The 23,900-nt window shown below is 35.1% G+C and overlaps 1 protein-coding gene across 2 annotated transcripts in view; it reads right to left on the bottom strand.

The window, feature by feature from the left end:
• ACBD6 (acyl-CoA binding domain containing 6) overlaps positions 1-23,900 on the bottom strand; it is a 172,628-nt gene that overhangs the window by 70,266 nt on the left and 78,462 nt on the right. For both annotated transcript variants that reach the window (XM_037506349.2, XM_054693432.1), the window contains exon 6: positions 10,642-10,731. In XM_037506349.2, coding sequence (XP_037362246.1) covers positions 10,642-10,731 — 90 coding nt within the window. The remainder of the gene's footprint in view (positions 1-10,641; positions 10,732-23,900) is intronic.

The raw sequence follows: 23,900 nt of genomic DNA, 5'->3' as shown, positions 1-23,900 counted from the left end.
TATGTGAGGAGCTGTTTAACATCATTAATCAGGAAATGAAATCAAAACCACAATGAGATGCCATTTCACTTACACAGGTATAGCTACAATTAAAAAGACAGTAACAAGTGTTCAAAAGGATGTAGACAAACTGGAAGCTTCATACACTGCTGGTTAAAATGTAAAATGTGGCAGCCTCTTTGAAAAATCATAAGCAGTTCCTTAAAAGGTTAAACATAGTTACCATATGACCCAACACTTCTACTCTGGCATATTCTCAAAAGAAAAGAAAATGTATTTGTACATGTACATGTTTAAGAATATTCATAGGTGTTTTAGACATAACAGTCAAAAACTAAAGAAAAGAAAATAACCTAAAAACTAAATATCCATCAACAGGAGAATGGGTAAGTTATTGCATATGCATACAGTGAAAAGTCACACAGGTGTAAAAATAAAGGGACAAATGATACACATAACAACACGGGTGACTCTTATAAATTTTATATTGAGAATATGCCATTTCCAAAAGAATATATACTATATGATAATGAATATCTGAATTTCAAGCAGAACTAACTGATGATAACAGAAGTCAAAATAAGATACCTCATAGTAGGGGTGAGAGGATGGATAATGACAGGAAATGCCTTAAGGAAACAAACTTCCTAAAGGTTCCAGAAATAATCTAATTTGATACAGGTGGCATAGAGGGGTGCGTGTGTGTGTGTGTGTGTGTGTGTGTGTCAAGAGAAAGTACATTAAGTTGTATCCTTAAGATCTTTGTACTGTCTGTATCTCACTGACTATACTGTGTATCTCAATCATTTTAAATGTAAGTACAAATTGTACCAAACAGCTTTAAAATTATTACATAGGTCTAAGTAGAGAAAATAAAGGTGATAATGAAATAATACAGAATTTATAGTGAAGAGCTTAAGAGCCACAGCTTAAGAGTCAGAATGACAAGTTCAAACCTAGACTATGTCACTTACTAGCTTTATGATGTTTCAAAGCTCCTGTTTTAGTAAAATGCAGATAATATTATATTACAGGATTGATGACGAAAGAGTTACTACACATAAAATGCATGGCATATTGTAATGCAACAAAGCCTTTATATCCTACCCCACACACATATCTAATAGAATTAAGGATAATTTTATTTACTTCTATACTTTTTCATGTTTTTCAAATCTTTTTTAAGACACAGGTAGTCACCAAGGTATTCATTGAGAAGGTATGTTGCTGTAGACCATTCTATAAACAATGAGCTTATGTAACTTTTAAACCACAAAGTTCTTAAATGTTTCAGCGCAACTCAAAATATTTTTCTTTTGAGTTGCATTAACACCCAGTACACAGAGTAGACACCTAACACCACAGACATTCCTACTTCCCTCCTACTCCACTTATTTCCTTAATGTTACTTTATAATAAATCTGGGAAAATCTAGCAATAAATCTTCAGCATTTAAATACTTTCTGTGTGTTGGGGATTGTTTTAATCTTTCTCTAGGGCTTGAAAGATCAAAGTTACTCAAGAGGTCTGAGGTGGGGGAGGTGTATTTACCCATATTCTAATATCAAATGTGGTAAGAACCTAACTTCTAGAGTCAGAAAAAAAATCGATATTAAGCAGTGGAAGAGACAAAACTGAGTCCATAATACTGCCAGATAACAAACGAAATCTATAAAGACTCTTTCCTAGAAATAAAATGAAATTAAAACTTCCAATTCCATCAGGGTCACAGAATGTAGAAGCCACAATGTAATAAAAGTATATATGAAATTTACTGAAGGGTAAAAATGACAGAAAAACACAAAGTAGACTTTGACATATCTCTAATTACTACTTCATTTCAAGCTAATGGTAAAAATTAGCCTTCAGATAGTTGATAACATCAGCCTGTCTTTGCTGGGTTAGTACCAAGATCTGTGGCCAAGCAAATACTTCTAATAAAATTGATTTTCTTTTTTGGCAACCAATAGACCAGTCAATAATAATGTTGTTTAAGAAAGATTGAGTCATGAGGGAGAGGAACCATTCCTTCCATTTATTATGTTTGTATTGTCTATATTTGAAAAGAGTTTTTAATAACGAAACCAAAGAAGAAATTACAAGGGAAAAGATATTCTGGGAGTTAATCTCCAAAAGCCCTCTGACTTGGAGGCATGTTAGCAACCCAACCTGGCAAAGCCAAAAGCACTGCCTTAACTAAAGCTTGATCATATGGACTAGGATTGTCAGTAACAAACGAAAAAGCAAAGTGAGAGGCAATATAAAATGGTCATGTGAATTTAAAAGGGCAAGGAAAACCCTGCCAGTCACACAGTCATAACTGATCCATTCTAAAATCCTACATGAAATTTGTACTGTGTATTAAAGCTGGTATTTAGTTAAGAGTGTTCTATAAATCCACATAAAGTCTTGTATTACCAAAACAAATGGAATATAAGAAACCTACAGGCAAAAACAACAGGCTTCCAAAATACCCCCTAAAAATTCAAACCAAATAAAAGACATGAGAACACCAAGTTTATGGTTCTGGTTTGTTTTTAATAGAGTAGAGGGAATGGTGGTTTCAAGAAGGGTTGAAAAGGCATTTCAAAGTCCACACAGAAAAATAAACAAGCTAAAATTATAGAAAAATTTCTGATTAAGTAGTGAAGGAATTTTTCCTACCAGATACTAAAACATATTTTGAAGCTAAAATAGCTTAAGTACATGAATAGAAATATCAATGGAATAGCTCAGAAATAGATTGAAACATAGAGAAAGTGAGAATATGAAAAAAAAAATGCTACACACTAGTAAAGATTATTCAATAACATTGGAACTAATCATTTAGACAAAAATAAAGTTGGGGAGCCTCCCTATTGGCACAGGAGTTAAGTTTCAGTGCTATTACCGCTGCAGTCTTAGTTCGATCCCCAGCCAGGGAGCTAACCCACATGGCACAGCTGCTCCTGTCTTACCTGCTGCTCCCCTCAGCAGTGCATTTCAGTGGATCCACCTGTTCTGCTCCCCACTCTGTCTCTGGTGAATCCTCACACCCCCTACACCTCTGGCCTATACCACAGTTCTTCTATGCAAAAATAAATAAAATAAAATAAATAAAAAAGTTGCCACCACCTGGACGAAAATTAAATTCCTACTATACACATGACAAAAGTAATGCTAGATGGATCAAGAAACTATGAAATGGTGAAAGTACTAGAAGAAAATATGGGGAAAAATTTTTATAATTATTGATATATCACAAAGAAAGAGCTAATTTTTCTTAATAATAAAAAAAATCTTAAAAAGGAAGAAAAATGCCATCTATTCAATGGGAAACTGGAGGAAATATATGAAGAGATGCTCAACATCACTCTTAACATGAGAAATGCAGGGCCTCCCTGGTGGCGCAGGGGTTAAGATGCAAACTATGAAGCTAGCCACAGTTATTGCAGCACGAGTTCGATCCCCGCCAGGGAGATTCCCACATGGTGCAGCAGACCTCTCCTGACTCGCCTGCTGCTACCCTCAGCAGTGTATTTCAGTCCATCTGCCTGTTCTGTTCCCCACTCTGTCTCTGGTGAATCCTCTCGCCCACCCCCCACACCTCTGGACTGTCCCCTAGTTCTTGCATGCATAAATAAACAAATCTTTAAAAAAAAAACATGACAGGGCCTCCCCTGGTGGCGCAGCGGTTGAGTGCTGGGCTGCGAAGCTGCCCGCAGCCTCTGCAGCGCCGGTTCGTTCCCCGGCCACAAGGAGGGTCCCACATGGCACTACAGACCTCTCCTGCCATGCCCGCTGCTCTCCTCAGCAGTGTATTTTTTCAGTCTGCCTATTCTGTTCCCCGCTCTGGCTCTGGTGAATTCTCTCACCCTCCCACGCTTCTGACTGTACCCAGTGCTTGTATAAATAAATAAATAAATCTTTTTTTTTTTAAAAAAAAAAACCCAAAAACAAAAACATGAGAAATGCAAATTTCTTATCCATCAAACAGGCAGAGAACGAAAAGTGTTATGACAAACTATATTGCTAAGAGTGGAAAAGCAAGATTTTTTTATACACTGCTGGTAAAATTATACATTGGTATAATCCATTAATAAGATACTAGTTTTGGGGGCCTCCCTGGTGGTGCAAGGGATTAAGCACCGCACTATGAAGCAATCCACAGCTTCTGCAGCAGGAGTTTGATCCCCGGCCAGCCAGGGAGCAACCCACGTGGCGCAGCAGACCTCTCCTGACTTTCCCACTGCTCCCTTTGGCAGCATACTTCTGTCAATCTGCTGTTCTCTTCCCCACTCTGTCTCTGGTGAATCCTCTCATCCCCCGCATCTCTGGCCTGTGCCCCAGCTCTTGTATGCATAAATAAATAAATCTTTTTAAAAAATATGATACTAGTTCTAAAAATTATGATATATCACTATAAAGGAATATTATGAAGCTATTATAAAGAATAAGGCAGCACTATTTGATGTGATATAGGACAATTTCCAAATAAACTGTTAAATAAAGAAAGCAAGTTATAGATTAGTATGTGCAGTATGCATTAGTTTGCTTTTTAAAAAAAAAAAAAGATTTATTTATTTATTTATACAAGCACTGGGAGCAGAGCCAGAGCAGGGAGCAGAGCAGGCAGAAGGACCGAAGTACACTGCTGAGGGGAGCAGCGGGCGGCAGGAGAGGTCTGTGCGCCATGTGGGACCCTCGCCCGGTGGCCGGGGATGGAACCAGCGCTGCAGAGGCTGCGGGCAGCTTCGCAACCCAGAGCTCAACCGCTGCGCCACCGGGGAGGCCCTGCATTATTTTGCTATTATATAACCTTGCATATGTGTAACATAACTTGAGAATACATATAAACCTGACAATAAGAATTGGAAAAGAGAAATGGGTGGCTGGGTAACAAAGGTAGGAGGAAGAGTTTTTAAAAATTAGTTTTTTGGGGCCTCCCTTGTGGCACAGCGGTTGAGCGCTGGGTTGCGAAGCTGCCTGCAGCCTCTGCAGTGCCGGTTTGATCCCCCGCCAAGGAGCGAGGGTCCCACATGGTGCGCAGACCTCTCCTGCCGCCCGCTGCTCCCCTCAGCAGTGTACTTCGTCAGTCTGCCTGCTCTGCTCTCCCCTCTGGCTCTGGTGAATTCTCTCACTCTCCCACGCTTCTGACTGTACCCAGTGCTTGTATAAATAAATAAATCTTGAAAAAAAAATTAGTCTTTTTTACTTTGCTTTTTCTCTGTGTACATACTGCCTACTCAAAAAAATAAATTGGTGAGATATACATATTTCAAGGTAAGGTTATAGCCTAAGTCTATAATTTGACCTATGACTCAAAGCTAGAAAAATGTCCTTAAGTCTAATGAAGAAAGAAGCATTTCTGATAAAACAGCATGGCTAACAAATGTTTCTAGTAGATGCTTAGGTTTTTTTCTGGTTCTCACATTCTATTTTTCCAACATTGAATCAATTTCTTTATAAGTTGCTATTACATTATTCAATAATCACTGAATACCTACTATGGGTCAGATGTCATGCTAGGCAACTGCATATGGTGGTAATGAGGAAATACGCATAGTCAGCCATAATATAGTCAACAAATAATATAATACAAAATGATAGCTCTGTGAAGACATTCTGATGAGCTAAAGAATAGGGAACTATGAGACAGAGTTCCATGTCTACCTGGTCAGAGTGAAGGAAAGCTTCCTGGAGGAAATGAAGTGTAAGCTGAACTCTAGGAGGAAAAATGATGGAGAGAAAACAATATATATATGAAAAGGTCAAGAGGTGAGCAGCATGTCAAGTTCTTCAGAACCAATGGGGCTTAAGAGATGAGACTTAAGCAAGGAGTGGGTAGAGAAAACAGTGAAGAAGTAAGCAAGGTGTATATCATGAGGGGTTTTAGAGGCCATATTAAATTTATATTTTTATCTTGCAAAAGTGAAAGCAAATCATACTCACAAAACTTACAATACTCAGGCATACCTGTAAACGTATTGTGTATTTCCTCAATACCACCACATACAAGTATCTATCTATATACAAATACAAACACACGCATCAACGAATATTTGCAAAGGAAATTGAAATTAAAAATAAAACTCCTGGAATAAGGCAAGGATACCCACTTTTACTATTTTTATTCAACATGCTACTAGAGGACTAATCAAAGCAATTAAGCAAGAAAAGGAAATAAAAGGCACCCAAACTGTAAAGTTAGAAGTATATTGAACTATAGTCATAGACAACAGGATTTAAATATGTAGAAAATCCGTGTGCGCTTGAGAAAAATGTGTACTCCGTTTTTTTTGGGTTTAGTGTTCTATAGATGTCTGTTAAGCCCAAATGCTCTAGGTCCTTATTTAGAGCTTTAGTTTCTTTACTTATTTTTTGTCTTGTTGATCTATCCATTGTTGATAGTGGTGTGTTGAAGTCTCCCACGACGTATGTGTTTTCTCTGATGTCTGTTTTCAGAGAGGACAACAGTTGTCTGATATATTTTGGTGCTCTTTCGTTTGGTGAGTATATGTTAATGAGTGTTATTTCTTCTTGAAGTATTGTCCCCTTAATCATAATGTAGTGACCATTGGTGTCTCTTTTTATTTTTTTGAGTTTGAAGTCTGTTTTATCTGATATAAGTATAGCTGTTCCTGCTTTCTTTTTTGGCCCATTTGCTTGTAGGATTGTTTTCCATCCTTTGACTTTGAGCCTATTTTTATCTTTTGTAGCTAAATGTGTTTCCTGGAGACAGCAAAAGGTTGGGTTTTGTTTCTTAATCCAGGCTGCAACTCTGTATCAGGGAAATGCAAATCAAAACTACCATGAGATACCATCTCACACCAGTGAGAATGGCACATATTAAAAAAACTAGCAACAACAAATGTTGGCGAGGGTGTGGAGAAAAAGGAACTCTTCTGCACTGTTGGTGGGAGTGCAAACTGGTCCAACCACTATGGAGAGCTGTGTGGAGATTTCTGGACCTACTAAACATAGAGCTTCCATATGATCCAGCAATTCCACTCCTAGGTATTTACCCAAAGGACACAGAAACATCAATTCCAAAGAGCACCTGCACCCCTATGTTTATAGCAGCACTGTTTACAATAGCTAAGCTTTGGAAACAACCCAAATGCCCAAAAATAGATGACTGGATCAAGAAGATGTGGTACATATATACCATGGAATATTACTCAGCATTCAAAAAAGATAAACACATGCAATTTGCAGCAACATGGATGGCGCTGGAAGGGATCATGCTCAGCAAAATAAGCCAAAATGAAAAAGAAAAATACCGGATGGTCTCACTCATAGCAGGAATCTAGAAAACTTAAATAAGGGACCAGGAAAATGAATATAAGAAAGTGAAAATCAAAATCAACAAAAAACTATGAACCAGAGACACTTTTTGGGGGGTGGGGGGCGGGAGGGGAAGGATTGGGGTCAGAATGGGGCGTTTGCAATTGTATGGGGGAATACAAAAATAAAATTTATTATTTAAAAAAAAAATATGTAGAAAATCCCAAGGACTCCAAAAGGAGTTGTTAAAATAAATGAATTCAGCAAAGGTGAAGGATATAAAAATCTGTTACATTTCTAAACACTAACAATGAACAATCTGAAAAGAAATTTTAGAAAAAATTTTCATTTACTGCCATCAAAAAAAATAAGGAAATTCTCAGGAATAAATTTAACCAAAGAGGTGAATGATTTATGCACTGACAACTACAAAATGTTGCTGAAAGAAATTAAAGACAGCAGTAAACAAAAAATCATCACATGAACTAGAAGACTTAACATTATTAAAATGACAGTACTCCCAAAGAGATCTACAGATTTAAGTCAATCTTATAAAAATCCCAATGACATGTTTTATAGAAAAAGAAAAATCCACCCTAAACTCCACATAGAAACTCAATGGACCAAGAATATCCCAAAATATTTTGAAAAAGTTGGAGGTCTCACACTTCCTGATTTCAGAATTTACTACAAAGCCACAGTAATAAAACCAGTATAATACTGGCAAAAAGGAGAGATATATAAACCAATGAAATAGAATACAGAACTTAATCCCTCATATATATGACCAAATGATTTTTTAAATTTTATTTATTTATGCATAGAAGAACTGGGGTGTAGGCCAGAGGTGCAGGGGGTGAGAGGATTCACCAGAGACAGAGTGGGGAGCAGAATAGGCAGACTGACTGAAATACATTGCTGAGGGGAGCAGCAGGCGAGATAAGAGAGGTCTGCTGCACCATATGGATTAGCTCCCTGGTCAGGGATTAAACTCATGCTGCAGTGGCTGGTGAAAGCTTGATAGTGCTGAGACTTACCCTCTGTGCCACCAGGGAGGCCCTGATCAAATGATTTTTGACAAAGATGCCAAGACCACTGAATAGGAAAAAGATAATCTTTTTAACAAATGGTGCTGGGAAAACTGAATATTTGCATGCAAAAAAAAAAAAAAAATGAGGCCATAAGATCAACTGGAAATGGGCCACAGATCTAAGTGTGAGAGCTAGAATAAAACTTAAAATAAATAGGGAATTGAATTTGGCAATGGTATCTTAGGACACCAAAAGTAGAGGCAACAACAGCAAAAAAGGTAATTAGGCTTCATCAAAATGAAAAACTTTTGTACATCAAAAGACACTATCAACAAAGTAAAGACCGCCGATAGAAATAAAGAAATATTTGTAAATTATACATGTGATAAAGGATTGATATTTAGAATATATAAAGAATTTCTGCAACTCAACAACAAAGAAACAAACTGGGTTAAAACATGGGACATGAATGGACATTTCTCCAAATACAACATAATAATGTCATGAAAAGATGTCCAACATAACCAATTAAGGGAAATGTAAATCAAAACCACAGTGAAATACCACTTCACTCCCATTACAATGGCTCATTAGAAACACAGAAAATGACAAGTGTTGATAAGGATGTGGAGAAACTGGAACTCCTTTTGCATTGCTTATAGAAATGAAAAATGGCACAGTAACTGTGAAAACAGTATATTAATTCCTTAAAAAGTTAAGAAAAGAATTACCATATGAGACAGCAATTCTACTACAGGGCATATACTCAAAAGAAATGAAACTAAGAACTGGAACAGAACTTTATCGCCCAAAATCCTAGCAAAATTATTACAATAGCCAAAAGGCAAAATAAATCCATGCTGAGCAGAGGGTTCTTTGGATAAACAAAATGCAATACACATTAACATTACTAACTGTTAAAAATCAAGGAAATTCTGACACATGCTACAACATGGGTGAAACTTGAATTCAATACATTAAGTCAAATAAGCCAGCCACAAAAAGAGCAATGTTATATAATTTCACTTATATGAGTACCTGGAATAGTCAAATTCATGGATATAGAAAACAGAATGGCACTTGTGAGGGCTGCAGGAAGGAAGTAATGGGCAATTAGTTAATGTGTACAGAGTTTGAGGTGGAGAAGATGAAAAGTTTTAGAGATGAATGGTAGGTGATGGCAATACAAGAATGTTCTTAAGTAACAGAACAATACACTTAATAATGGTGAAAATGGAAAATTTTATGCTATATATATTTTGCCACAATAAAAGTAAGAAAGAAAACATGAGTAAATCTAAATGACCTTAGATCCAGCATTGGTTTCTTATTTATGACATCAAAAGTATAACTAACCAAAGACAAGTAAGATAACTTTGTATTTGATCAAAATTTAAAACATGTGTGCCTCTAAAGGACAAGATCAAGAAGGAAGAAAATATCAGCAAATCATATATTTGACAGAGTATTCAGAATATATAAAGAACACTTATAGTTCAACAACAAAAAATCAATTCAATTAAAAAATGTGTGAAAGACTTCAATAAATATTTCTCCAAAGAGACACAAGTTATCAAGAAGTACATAAAAAGACAGTCATCCTAATTAGCCACAATGGAAATGCAAATCAAAACCATACCATGTGAAATGTCATTTCATGCCCATTTGGATGGCCACTAAACAGGAAACCAAGTGACTGGCAAAGAAGTGGACAAACAAGAACACTTGTGCATTGCTGTTGGGGTTATAAAATCATGGTTCCTCAAAAAGTTAAACATAAAATTACCATATCATTCAGCAATTTTACTCCAGCCAAAAGAACTGGAGAACAAGTGTTCTGAAGAAAACATGTACAGCAATTATTCACAGCAATGATTCACAAATGCCAAAAGGGGGAAACAACCCAACAGCTTATAAGCTGATAAACTGATAAACAAAATGTGATATGTATATATAATGCAATATTATTTAGATATGAAAAGGAATGAGGTGTTGTTATATACTACAATAGGATAAACCTTGAAAACATTATGCTAAGTGAAAGAAGCCAGGCACAAAGGCCATGTATGTTACGATTCCATTTACATGGAATATCTAGAATAGCAGATCCATTGATACAGAAAGCAGATTTGTTGTTGTCAAGATCTGGTGTGAGAGGCAAACAGAAAGTTACCACTGACTGGGTACAGATTTCCTTTTGGAGTGATAAAAATGTGCTACTAATAACTGTGATGGTCACACAACATTGTAAAATGTATTAATGTCACTGAATTTAAAACAATTTTATGTCATGTGGATTTTACCTCAATTTATTTTTTTAAAGTTCCCTCTTTATCACTCTTACCTGACAATTAATATCAGCTCTATATTGTAACAAGACTGTGACTAGTTCTTTATGTCCTCGGTCACATGCCCAATGGAGTAGAGCTCTGCCCTAAAAAACACAGAAAATGATAAATGCATTAGTCCAGTTGTGGGGCCATAAAAAACACGCAAATATGTGAAACTGTAGGTTAACTGACATTAAAAGGCTGCATGGGAAAAGCAATCAAGTGAAATTTCCAATCTTCTGGAAGTCCTGAGTTATGTTTCTGGTATCCACAGCATACTAGCCTAGTGACTTATTTAAGCCTGCTCTGTTTCCTCACTACACAGTGGAGAGAAGGCTAATACTAACAACAATAATGTCTATAACACTTGTTGAATAAATGAACTATAAGACAGTGCTTTGTAAATTTTAAAATACTTTACAAATGTTAAAGCTTTATGTTCACCTTCTCTAGTGAAAGAAATCTTGTGACTGAAAAACAAGTAGTTAAACCTCAGTAAAAATCTTAATTTAAATGTAGTATATCTAAATTTATTCAAGTTTATGCCTTAAAACATAAGAAAATCTAATCAGTTTTAAACTAAGCACTCCCCGTTAACATTCCAAATATATATTCAGAAATATCTAAAATAAAACAATAGTCCAATCCATTAGTGTCTATCTTAAAATGTTGACTGTGAAAGCCATCTGTAAAACAGAATAAATATTAGGAGATAAAGTACTACATTTAAAACATTAATTTTAACTTATCTACCAACAACTCACAGTTACTATGTGTTAATTCTATTCTCTACAGTCAGAAAAGCTTGATTCAACGAATGAAAAAAGCCCAAAGCTAAGGGCTTTTCTGAAGAAATGAGGAGTGTATGGCTTAACTACTTTTTCAGGGTACTAATGATGAAATTTTTAAAGACTGGAATGTCTTTCTACATTAAGTTGAAATCCCTGCTTTATGCCATTTCAAAAGAGATTTAAGTAGATATAAGCTGGGATAAAGACGGTTTTAAAGTAAAAGGCACCTCTCAAGAAAGCATTACTGAACCCACTTATACTTTATCTTTCAAACTCTTCACACACCTATTAGTTAAACTAATTAAACTGAGATCTAAGATAACTTCTGTCTAAATTGTCCTTTTTCTTTTTCTTTTCATTTGCTCAATCTATTTTTATTTACCTGTATTTGTTTTCCAATAGGCTTACACAAAATTCAAAGAGGAAGGGAAACAGAAAATTTGAAAATACAGGCAAGTCATTCACAATTTGTTGTAGTAACAAAATTAGTTTGTTTAGAGTGTACTGTTTTTAAAATGGAGATGTCTAAAAATCAAGCAAAAACTATATTTGCTGAGTAGAAAAAACTAGGTTCCAGTGTTAAAATTTCTATAGTTCTAATGTGTACTGTTCTTCTGTTAGCAGGGCACTAAGTCAAAACCCTCTAGGTGACTATTAAGATTTTCTAATAAGACCGCTGAACAAACACCAATGCATAAATTATCCTGCAGTTTAGTGTAACTGCTACATAGCTGTCACATGAAAAAACTCAGATAAAATTTCAAAGTCTCATTTTTAGTTCTAATTTTTAGTTCTAATTTTTAAGTATACATTTTATTGCTATTAAGTTAAATTACAGAGTTTAAATTACTACAGAGTTAAAATGATGTGTGATATACATACACAATGCACTTGACAGAACTATCTAGTAATTAAATAGGAAAACATAATATTAATATAGCTAATACTTTTACACAAGAGGTACAGATAATTTCTACTTCTCAACCAGGTGTCTAATTTCTTTTTAGGTTTAACCCAATAGAGTTACATCAACTAATGCTAAACATAAATCCTTAGCTGTTTCAATGGGAAAGCAGACAAGTAACACATTTAACTGTTAATGGGAGTTATATTTTAAATTTCCTATATGTGCTGCCAAAAATTTACTTTAGGGGAAACACCTATGACTGGACCTCTGTAGTGATTCTCATTTTGGCTATATTTTCCAGAGGGTGGCACATGTATAGCAATGTTTTAAGAAGGACGATATGCTCTCAGACATTTGTATTACACTTTTAAACACGTTTTTTGACCTGCAATGTAATTAATTTTTGTAACACATTATTTTAATGGTACACTAATTAACCTTGAATTAGAATGAATTCTCTGACAATGACTTTCTGTAGACATGTTGAAAATATCTACATTCAGATCACTTAATGATTAATATTTTTATGCAGTATCAATAAACTTTAAAAAACAGGGACAGGATTAAACATACTTGTAAATAAGCACTGATCACACAGATTCAATCAGACTTAGGAATTTTTGTCTTCAAGGTGTTCTATATTTAAATGAACAAGAACGGTACAACCAGGGGCATAAATATGCTCTTTACTTCTTCAAATTATGAAATTCCTTTAAACATGTTGTAATTGAATACTATTAGTTACAATAATAACATAACCAGCAATCTGCAGAAATGTTATCCTCATAACCAATATGACAAAATTAGGAAATAAAACACTTCTTTGTCAACCACAAAATATCTAGACCAATACAATGAAATTATTAAATTATAATGCAATTATTAAATTATTTTAAATCAGGATTCTATAACTTCTCCTCCAGAAATAAAACCATGAATTACTTGCACAATAAAGTAAACTTTGCTTACAGATTTTTTTTTTTTTAAAAGATTTTATTTATTTATTTATTTATACAAACACTGGGTACAGTCAGAAGTGCGGGAGGGTGAGAGAATTCACCAGAGCGGGGAACAGAACAGGCAGACCGACAAAATACACTGCTGAGGGGAGCAGTGGGCGGCAGGAGAGGTCTCTGCGCCCTGTGGGACCCTCCTCTGGTGGCCGGGGAGCAGCCGGGGATCAAACCGGCACTGCAGAGGCTGCGGGCAGCTTTGCAACCCAGCGCTCAACTGCTGTGCCACCAGGGAGGCCCAACAGGTTTTATCTTAATCAAGGAAATATTCTACCTATTTAAATATACAATAGTTAAATACACCCCTCCCTGGTGGCGCAGGGGTTAAGATGCAAACTATGAAGCTATCCACAGTCACTGCAACACAAGTTCGATCCCCGCCATGGAGATTCCCACATGGTGCCGCAGACCTCTCCTGCCTCGTCCGCTGCTCCCCTCAGCAGTGTACTTCGGTCAATCTGCTTGTTCTGTTCCTCATTCTGTCTCTGGTGAATCCTCTCACCCCCCACAACTCTGGACTGTACCCCAGCTCTTGTATGCATAAGTAAATAAATCTTAAAAAAAAGATTTTAAAAAATAAACAAATATACAATAGTTTCATCTTCTTCGATGAGTGATAAAATCTCTTATAAATATTCAAGTTAAATTTATTTTTACTCTTGCCACATAAAGCTGACAGTTACTTGTGTCTAATTTTCAAAATCCTTTTGAAAAAATTATCCCAGAAGTATTTAGGGGATAAGGGGGAAGGAAATCCATTATTGAAGGGAATCTTTGTTAGGTCACCAGAAGACCACAACACTGTTTGGAGAGCTCTGGATAAATTCTGGAACTCAAATATAATAAAATATGGGGCATGGGGGAGAGTTTCCATCTATTAACTAAGGGAGCTAATATTATCCTTCCTCAGACAGATGAATGACTCTAAAGTGCTTTGAAAGTGCAGGGTGGCAGTTAACCTATTAAGTGGTATTACTTTCATACCTTCTGGAAAATACAGAGTGGGTCTAACTTGAAACACTCCTTTTATATCCTTAATTACTTGTCCTTAAACCATGACAAATTTTTAAAAATTAGATCTTATCCTGGATATCATGAAATAAAGAGGTTGTTTTATGAGTCTTGATGTTCTTATGGTATTTTTGAGAATAGATACAAAGAATGTACACTGCATATACATCAGACAAAAAAAGTTGTCAAGTTTAAATTTTAAGAATTGCCACCTTGTCCATCTGTCAAAGATGGTATGTATATACAGTACTGCCTAATTAAAAATGAAATATTGCAAACATGTCAATTTGAATTTCTCTCTAAAAAGGTAGAATTTCAATTTATAACTGTGGGACTTCAGCTACCAACAACCTGTAATGTCTCTCTGTCTCCTCTATCCTGTGCCTGTTTTCTTCTCTTTGCTGCTGCTGCTGCTGCTGCTACTGCTACTGCTTCAAGCACTTGGCAGTGAGAACTACCTGAAACCATTAGAAAGTAACACAAGAACTCCTACTTCCATTTCCTGTCAATAGTAAAAACACAATGTTGTTTCAAAAAATTAGACAGGAGTTTGTCCAGGAAGAGTTTAAGATCTAAGATGTATATAATGTAGAAACCAACAGCTCAGAAGCCAATGATTCTCTATGGGATAATTCACTTACCAGCACTAAAAAAAACCAAAAAAAAAAAAAACCAAAAAAAAAAAACCACAACAAAATCCATACACCATTATGTGTGATACACGTTTAATATAACCAACTCCTTAACCTCTCTCACTGGCTAAAATCTAGATTAGAGAGAAACGGTACTGCTGAGGTGTCAAACAAATGAAAAGGACTTGTGTCTTTGAAAAAATCTCCCTTGAGGCCTCCCCGGTGGCGCAGCGGTTGAGCGCTGGGTTGCGAAGCTGCCTGCGGCCTCTGCGGCGCCGGTTCGATCCCTGGCTGCTCCCCGGCCACCGGAGGAGGGTCCCACATGGCATGCAGACCTCTCCTGCCGCCCGCTGCTCCCCTCAGCAGTGTACTTCGGTCCTTCTGCCTGCTCTGCTCCCCGCTCTGGCTCTGGTGAATTCTCTCACCCTCCCGTGCTTCTGACTGTACCCAGTGCATGTATAAACAAACCATCAAACAAACAAACAAACAAACAAAAAATGCCTCTAAAAAAAAAAAAAATCTCCCTTGAGCACTGAGTAAGCTATAATGTTAGTGACTCAAGAGTGAAGAAATAATATGCAAGGAGGACAGTGTGCTATCCTGTATAAAATAATTGTAATTTGCTACGAAAACAATCCAGGTGTCCACCAGAAGAAAATGATACATTCATATGATGAACTATTATTCAGCAATATAAAGGAAAAAAAGCACTGATGAAAAATCTCAGAAACATGCTAAATGAAATAACCCTTACACAAAAGAATATACATGTATTACTCCATTTATGTAAAGTTCTAGCTAAGGCAAAAACCAAGCTATTATAGAACAAGTATCAGAACAGTGGTTACCTTTATGGAACTATGATAGGGAAGGGATATGAGGTAACTTTGTGGGATGATTAGAAATGTCCCCTATCATACATAATAGGAGTTTTGGTTACACAGGTATATATGCTTTTGTCAAAATTAACCAAATGTACTTAAGATTTGTACATGTGATTGTACATAAATGTAATCTCAAAAGAAAAAGTAAACTAATATTCAATTCTAAATAATGATAAACATGCTGAAGCAATTAGTAGGAAGTATCCAGCTGTCTATAAAAAACTCTGAAAAGTATGAAAAAAAGATTGATGAACAAATAGAGAGATGAACAGATACTGATGAAAGCAAGCACAGTAATATATCAGTGGTAGAATCTTGGTGGTAGGGATACAGATATTCATCATAAAATTCTTTCAATGTTTCTGTCAGTTTAAAATTTTTCTTAAGTTTGGGGAAAAAATAAAACAAAAATTTGTAAGCCTACATTCATAACAGCAATATTCACAATAACGAAAAAGTGAAAGCAACCCAAGTGGCCACAGAGGACCACTTGGATAAACAAAAGGCAGATATATACATACAGGGAATACTACTCAGTTTTATTTATTTATTTATTTATTTATTATTTTTTAAAGATTTATTTATTTTTACACAAGAACTGGGGTAAGGGCCAGATGTGCGGGAGAGTGAGAGGATTCACCAGAAACAGAGTGGGGGAACAGAACAAGCAGACAACCGAAATACACTGCTGAGGGGAGCAGTGGGCAAGACAGGAGGGGTCTGCTTTGCCATGTGGGATTCTCGCTGGCTGGCTGGGATTGAACCAGCACTACAGAGGCTGCAGACAGTTTCACAATGTGGCGCTCAACCACCTGCGCCACCAGGGAGGCCCAATACTACTCAGTTTTAAAAGGGAAATTCTGACACATGCTATAATATGGATAATATGGATATATTTTAAAGACGTTATGCTAAGTGGCTAAGCCAGTCACAAAAGGACAAATACTGTATGATTCCATTTATGTGACATTATTTAGAGTAGTCAATGGCCTGAAGATAGAAAGTAGAGTGGTGGTTGCCAGGGACTGAGGGGAAGGGAAAATGGTGAGTTATTGTGGAATGAGTACAGACTTTCAACAAAGGAAGATGAAAAAGTTCAGGAGATGGACCACGGCAGTGTTACACAGCACTGTTAAGTGCACCAAAGGTCACAGACCTGTATACTTAAAAATGTCTAAAATGTAAATTTTATGTTATGGAATAAAAAAATCAAAAAATAAGTTGCCAAAGAATGATTTAAACCACACCACCATTTTGTGATTTTGTATTTAATGACTTTCTGATGTAAAATATGACCACAGGCCTGATTTTCACAAGTGGTGCTGTCTGTCTTATAGTAAATGGGCAACATTTGACAGTTTTGCAGTGCATTTCTCAATTATTAGAATCAACAAAATTCCTTTAAGTTAATATTTTAATCTACTACACAACCAAAATAACATACACTATATGTAGAAAGTTATTTAAGAGGATGCATTTTTTGTATTCCTTTCTCATAACTTAATAAAAGCATAAATTTAGTTTCAGTATACTGACTCTGCCTTTTAATATCTTTTGCTTCTTTGTTAGGTTAATACTGTACATTTTGCCATGCAGTTCCTCAAGCCAACAGCATGTAAATTATATTCTGACATGAGCCACAAATTTAAAACAAAGCAAGAAGGGAAATGAATGGAGTCAAGAGAAGGTTCTCTCCTTCAAAGTATTTGAAAGAATCAATAAACATAGAGAAAATGATATAACAATTATACCTTCAAAAGGATGGAAAGAAAAGAACTTAACTAAATAAGTAGTTCAATAAAAGAGTAATTTGTAAGTGCAAAATAAGATCTAAGGAAAACCAACAAAGCATATGAATGCTTTTGGCGGGGTGGGGGGTGGGGTGGTGGGACTGGTGATAAATACACTGGAATAATGATGCCTATTTTGCTCAAATAATACATTGCCACATTCATTCTAAGATGAATTTAAATTCATGTAAAGATTTAAAGTACTATTTAAATATCACCAATATTCATATATTTAGTGTCAAGTGTATATTACACTGATCTGAGAAACAAAATGACAAGAATTATGTCTGATGTTTGATAAATATTCAAACATTCTTTATCTTAAAAAGATATTTTCTTAGAAGAACTATATATTTGGCATATGTGAGAAAACATATTAATATTGTTTAAAGATGAAAACTGAACCACTGTGTGAAAAAAGTAATAGGCTTTAAGATCTTCTCCTTTACATTTTCCTTAATATTCTCTACCTCAATTTCTAAACATTTTGCAAATGGTTAAAAAAAAGTTGTAATTTAAATAAAAAATAAATACATATATCATGATGCTATAAGCTTGCACATTGAAATATCTGATTTATATTTTACATATATGCATACATACATACATATACAGTTTCTGAACAGTAAATATAACTACAAAACTATTTTCTATTATGTGAAATATGATGTCTAATTACATCAGCAGAAAACACCAGGTAATTTTCTCAAATTAGAATTAGATGCCTTACTATATTAGTAGTAATAAAAACTTAAAAGGATAAAAGATATATAGGAGGAACTATACTTATTCATAATAACTTTATTTTTGAAATATGAATATTTTATTCAAAAGACATACATGTTAATGTACTATGATAGAGATTCTAATATATGCATTTCAGGCAATATTAATAGTTGTGTCTATTTCAATGTGTGGAATACAAATGCAGTTAATCATTTTATGAATATAATTAAATTTATGTGCTTACAGCAAATTTTCAGTGAAACAGATGCAATTTTTAAACCACTAAAGAACAAGACTGAAATCAGGCTCAACCTGTAGGATAAACTTTTCAAATAAAGATATATACCATCCCAAAGACTCATAGGTAATCAATGTGTCAAGTTCAATAGTTTAGTATCTCAAGTTCAAATATCAGATAGATATACACAAAGAACTGGATGTCCTTTCAAAGTAATTGTCACTCAACTTATTACAGTAAGGAAATAACTTTCTTCTGATAAAGGCATTAAAAGTTTTCAGCTAGCAACTTAATTTTGAAATTATATACTTTTAGTCTATCATCAAGGCTTACCAAGTTGTTTTATTTGCTATCATGAAGCAGTACCACTTACTTTATTTAGAATGTTAAGTTTGATTTTAATTTTAAGATCCCATCTCCCTCATGTTCTTAAATTAATTCATACAAATCCCTGATTAATAATAAAAGAACTTGCTATCAGTATTCAAAGCCCTGCCTGAGCGGTCATGGCTGAGAGGGCAGAAATCTGCTTGGAGCAACGAGAGAACCCAACTGAATTCTTGGCGTCTCAGTCTATGAATGTGTAAGCGCTTCATCTGTTCATGGAAACACAGTGTTCTGGCAAGCTGGGGGGAAAGGTAGCTGCATGGGTGACAAACTAGAAGAGCTGGGAAGCCATTCTACATCAAAGCAACTGCATGGTAGAAACAACACATTTTACAAGTGTTCCTTTTATTTTCACAAAAAAATTGTGTTAGTGCAACACTCTGAAGCATTTATCTCTATTTCTACTGTACAGTGATCATTTTAGAGGTTATATGGACTGACTTTGAGCACTATTTTATAAAAGAAACTGTTGCAAATTAGAAGATAATCCTAGCAGGGCCAAGTGGAAACTGCTTATCCTTTTTAAATTCAGGGGTGAAAACAACACCCTTCCAGACCTATATGTCAACTTAGCAGTTGTTGAACAAGTAGATGAATGTCTCCAAGGTTTAATTCCTATCTTTAAAATGAGAACAACATTTGTAGGGTAATGAGTGAAAATATTCTATAAACTGCAACAAATACTATATAAAGTATTATCATTTGTTATCTGAAAGGTGTAAAATTCTAACAGAGATAACACAGTACATACACACTACTTTCCAGTGAAAAAGTGATCCTGAAAAGTTAAGTGTGCTTCTGGTTTCCAGTTTCATATGTAAGGAACTTGGAAGTTACCTTTCTGTTATTACAACATGTAAAAAGTTATAATGACTAAAAAATTAACTATTTTTCTTGGATCCATAAGAGAGAGGAGGACATAGGGTAAACTAAGACTGGAGAGACTGACAGGAGAATATAGGGAATTTCGATTTCCCAGAGCAGAGTCTCATTAATGGAGAGCACTAGGAAACTAGGGCCGGATTGGAAAACCTGAGTTGCAGTTGATGAATTGCTGGGGGCTTATTACAGACAATTCACAGGAGATCTAGTGTTGCTAGGTCCACCAGTATTGTGAGATTCACTTCCAGGAACTTGACTAGGTTCCCACAGTAAATATCTGGGTGGGGGAGGAGGGGACCACAATCCCCTTGAGCTTCTGGCAGGAGGAGAAGGAAAGAAACCATTTTGAAATATCCAGAGCACTGGGAGCACTCTGTTCTTAAAAGGCATAACTGACCTGGGAGAAGGGAAGAACACAAGTCTTGTCCATTCTAGCCAACCTGTCCCACAAAAAGGGAGAAAAACATCTGAAAAATACTTGTGATACGAATTCACAGCCCAGAAGTAGACATACTATAGGACCACAGAATACTTTCCTTTGCCAACATGTCATTACTAAAGGCCTATTTATAGAAGTTATTTTTACCCAGCACACCATGCTCAAGATTTTATGAGGGACACCAAAAAGCAAAACGCACAATTTGAAGAGACAAAGCAAGCATCATCATCAAATATGGCAGGGATGTTGAAATTTAAAACTATAAATGATATGCAAAGGGTTGTAAAGGATAAAATATACAGTATGTAAGAACAGGTGGACAGTGTACACAGAGAGATGTAAATCCTAAAAAAGAAACAAAAAATGTAGTGATTAAAAAAAAACCAAACCATTGTAACAGAAAAGAATGCTTCTGATGGATTTTTATAAGACTAGAGACAGGTGAAGAAAGAATCTCTGAGTTACAATATATATTCCTCAGGAAAAACAAACAAAAAAGCAAAGAGAACAAAAAGAAAAAAAAATCAGAATAGAATATCCAAGTTTTGTGAGACAACTTATACAAATTATACATAACGGGAATACCAGAAGAAAGAAAAAGAACAGAAGAAATATCTGAAACAATGTCCAAAAATTTCCCCAAATTAATGCTAGCACTAAGAAGCTCATGGTACATCAAGCAGAATAAATGCCTAAAAACCTACTACAAATGACAGATGTATCAAATTCAAATCATAAATTCAAAAAGACAAATTGATTTTTGAAAGAATACTTGAATTGAAAATCAAAGATTAAACAAAAATTTAGACTAATAAAAAAAATTACATTAGACTTCTTTTCAGAAACCATACAAGAAAGAAAGAGTGAAAATAAAATTTTAGGTATTGAGGAAAAAAATACTAGAATTCTGTATCCTGAGAAATTATCCCTCAACAGAAAAGGAGAAATACTCTCTTAGACAAACAAAAATTGAGGGAATTGCTGCATGTAGACCTTTCTTGTAAAAAAAAAAAAAGTTGTTTTTAGAGATAAGGAAAATAATAAAGGTAAGAAACTGGTTCCACACAAAGGAAGAACACTCAAGAAAGAATAAGTGAAGGTAAAATAAAAACTTTACTTTTTTTTATTTTTCCCTGTTCTCAGACATTGATTTGTTTAAAATTATAATAGCAATAGTAGTCAATTATGTATGCTTGAGTATATATGTTATCTATATATATCTTATGTATATATGTAAGTATATGTGTTTATGTATACAAATATATGCTTATCTATGTTTACATTTAAATGAAATGAATAGCAACAATGATAAAAGGAAGAGGAGGGAGGATTTAGGACTATTTTCTTATTATAAGGTATTCACAATACCTGTAAAGTGGTAAAGTGTTCTTTGAAAGTGGACTTGTACTAGTAGTACATTTACATTGCAAACTCCAGGGCAATTACTCAAAAAGGCAAGTATAATTGATTGCTATGTTAAGAAGGGAGAGAAAATTAAACTGCTAAATTAAAGCTATGCGTAAATAAATAAAAATATATCTCTTAAAAAATAAAAATAAAAAGCTAAAACTGGAAGCTGTGTGTGATATAACTATGTCAGGAGGATAGGAAGAGAGGGGAAGATGAGTAAAATAGCTAAACCCTCATATAACAAAGAAGAAAATCAGTAATGTCTAAAATTAGAAAATCATGAAACAGAAGAGTATTATTCAGAATTATGTAGGTAAATTACAAAAGCAATGGCTGAAAGAATTGAAAACTTTTGTCCTGGGGGAGCTAAAGTTAAATGTGAAAAGGATGCTGGTAAGGAAGTACTCTTTTTGTTACTTGAGTTACAGCACAATTTGATTTTCTTTCAATTATTTACATGTTCATGTTTAATTTTATAAAACTCTTAACTTGGGAGCACAAAAATGAAAAACAACAATAAAATCAAAAGAGAAGTAATCATGCCTGATCTACTTTTTAAAGTGACTTCTGATCCTGTGAGGCAAAGAAGAGACCTCTAGTTGGAATCAGAAGACCTGGTCTCAGCATTTCACAATCTGGCTTCTACTTTTCTCTAGTCACGTCTTTCTTGGCTTGGTTTTATGTTTTAGTGGAGAACACAGAGTATTGCATACAGATCTCCCTTTACTGGTTTTACATTTTCAGTTTCAGGTGTCACTGAGGATATGGAGGGAAGATGTTTAAAAGTATGATAGTATTAAGTAAGATAGTATCAGATAGTAAACAGTATAGTGTGCTCTAATTAGTACATAAGTTGACTATCTACTCCACACATTACCTATGATCACTATCAGTGCATGTCCTCTTCCCCAAAATTGTCACCATTTAATCCTTTCAATCATGGTTCAAGTTTGAGATAAAAGATTAACAGTGAATTAGTAAATTTGTTTCTTTTTAGCATTTATAATTCCGGGACAGTTTAAAGTTCAACATGTGAACAGTTTTATTCACAAAGTAATCAAAAAGTAGTATTTGTATAAAACAATTTAGATTTATCATAATTCACAGTTTTCTAAAAATATATCTATTAAGCAAAAGATAACATATCCGTTTAATATGTGATAGAAGACACTAGTGAGTGATAAATATTTTTATATTACTTATAGATTTCACTGATGTTAATGGTTTCTCCCTTTATCACAAACAGATAGCAGTTATTTGACTGTTCTAAGTTTTAGCTAGTAACTTCCACAACATGGCTAGAAAATGTTGGATAAGATACAGAAAGTATCTTATATGACACCATCTCATATTGATATACTGATAGAATCTTTTTTTTTGGTTATTTATTTATTTATTTTATATTTTATATAATTCTTACATCATTTTTCATTTTTGCACAATGTATGCATTTTCATTTTGGTTATATTCCCCATACAATTGCACCCCCACTTATTTTGACCCTAATCCTTCCTCTCCCCGCCCCTGCCCCCCCGTAGTGTGTCTCTGGTTTATAGTTGCTTGTTGATTTTGATTTTTACTTTGTATTCATTATAGCAGCACTATTTACATTAGCTAAGCTATGGAAACAACCCAAATGCCCAAAAATAGATGACTGGATCAAGAAGATGTGGTACCTATACATAATGGAATATTACTCAGCAATCAAAAAAGATAAACACATGCAGTTTGCAGCAACATGGATGGAGCTAGAAGGGATCATGCTCAGAGAAATAAGTCAAAAAGAAAAAGAAAAATACCGGATGGTCTCACTCATAGCAGAAATTTAGAAAACCAAAATAAGGGACCAGGATATCCTGATATATTCTTAACCATACTGGACTTTGAGTTGTTGTCCATAGGCCTGCCATTTAAAAAAAGGGCTCTGGAGGGCCTCCCTGGTGGCGCAGAGTGTTAAGCACCACACTATGGGGCAATCCGCAGCCTCTGCAGAGCGATTTCAATCCCTGGCCAGCCAGAGAGAAACCCACATGGCGAGGCAGACCTCTCCTGTCTCGCCCGCTGTTCCCCTTGGCAGTGTGTTTTGGTCAGTCTGCCTGTTCTGTTCCCCACTTTGTTTCTGGTGAGTACTCTCGTACCCCCGAATCTCTGGCCTGTACCCCA

The sequence above is a fragment of the Talpa occidentalis genome, unplaced genomic scaffold (assembly GCF_014898055.3).
Source record: "Talpa occidentalis isolate TD23 unplaced genomic scaffold, MPIMG_talOcc4v2.1 talOcc4.12, whole genome shotgun sequence".
Taxonomy (NCBI): Eukaryota; Metazoa; Chordata; class Mammalia; order Eulipotyphla; family Talpidae; genus Talpa; species Talpa occidentalis.
Note: the sequence above shows the minus strand (reverse complement) of the source record. Positions and strands in the feature narration are given on the sequence as shown.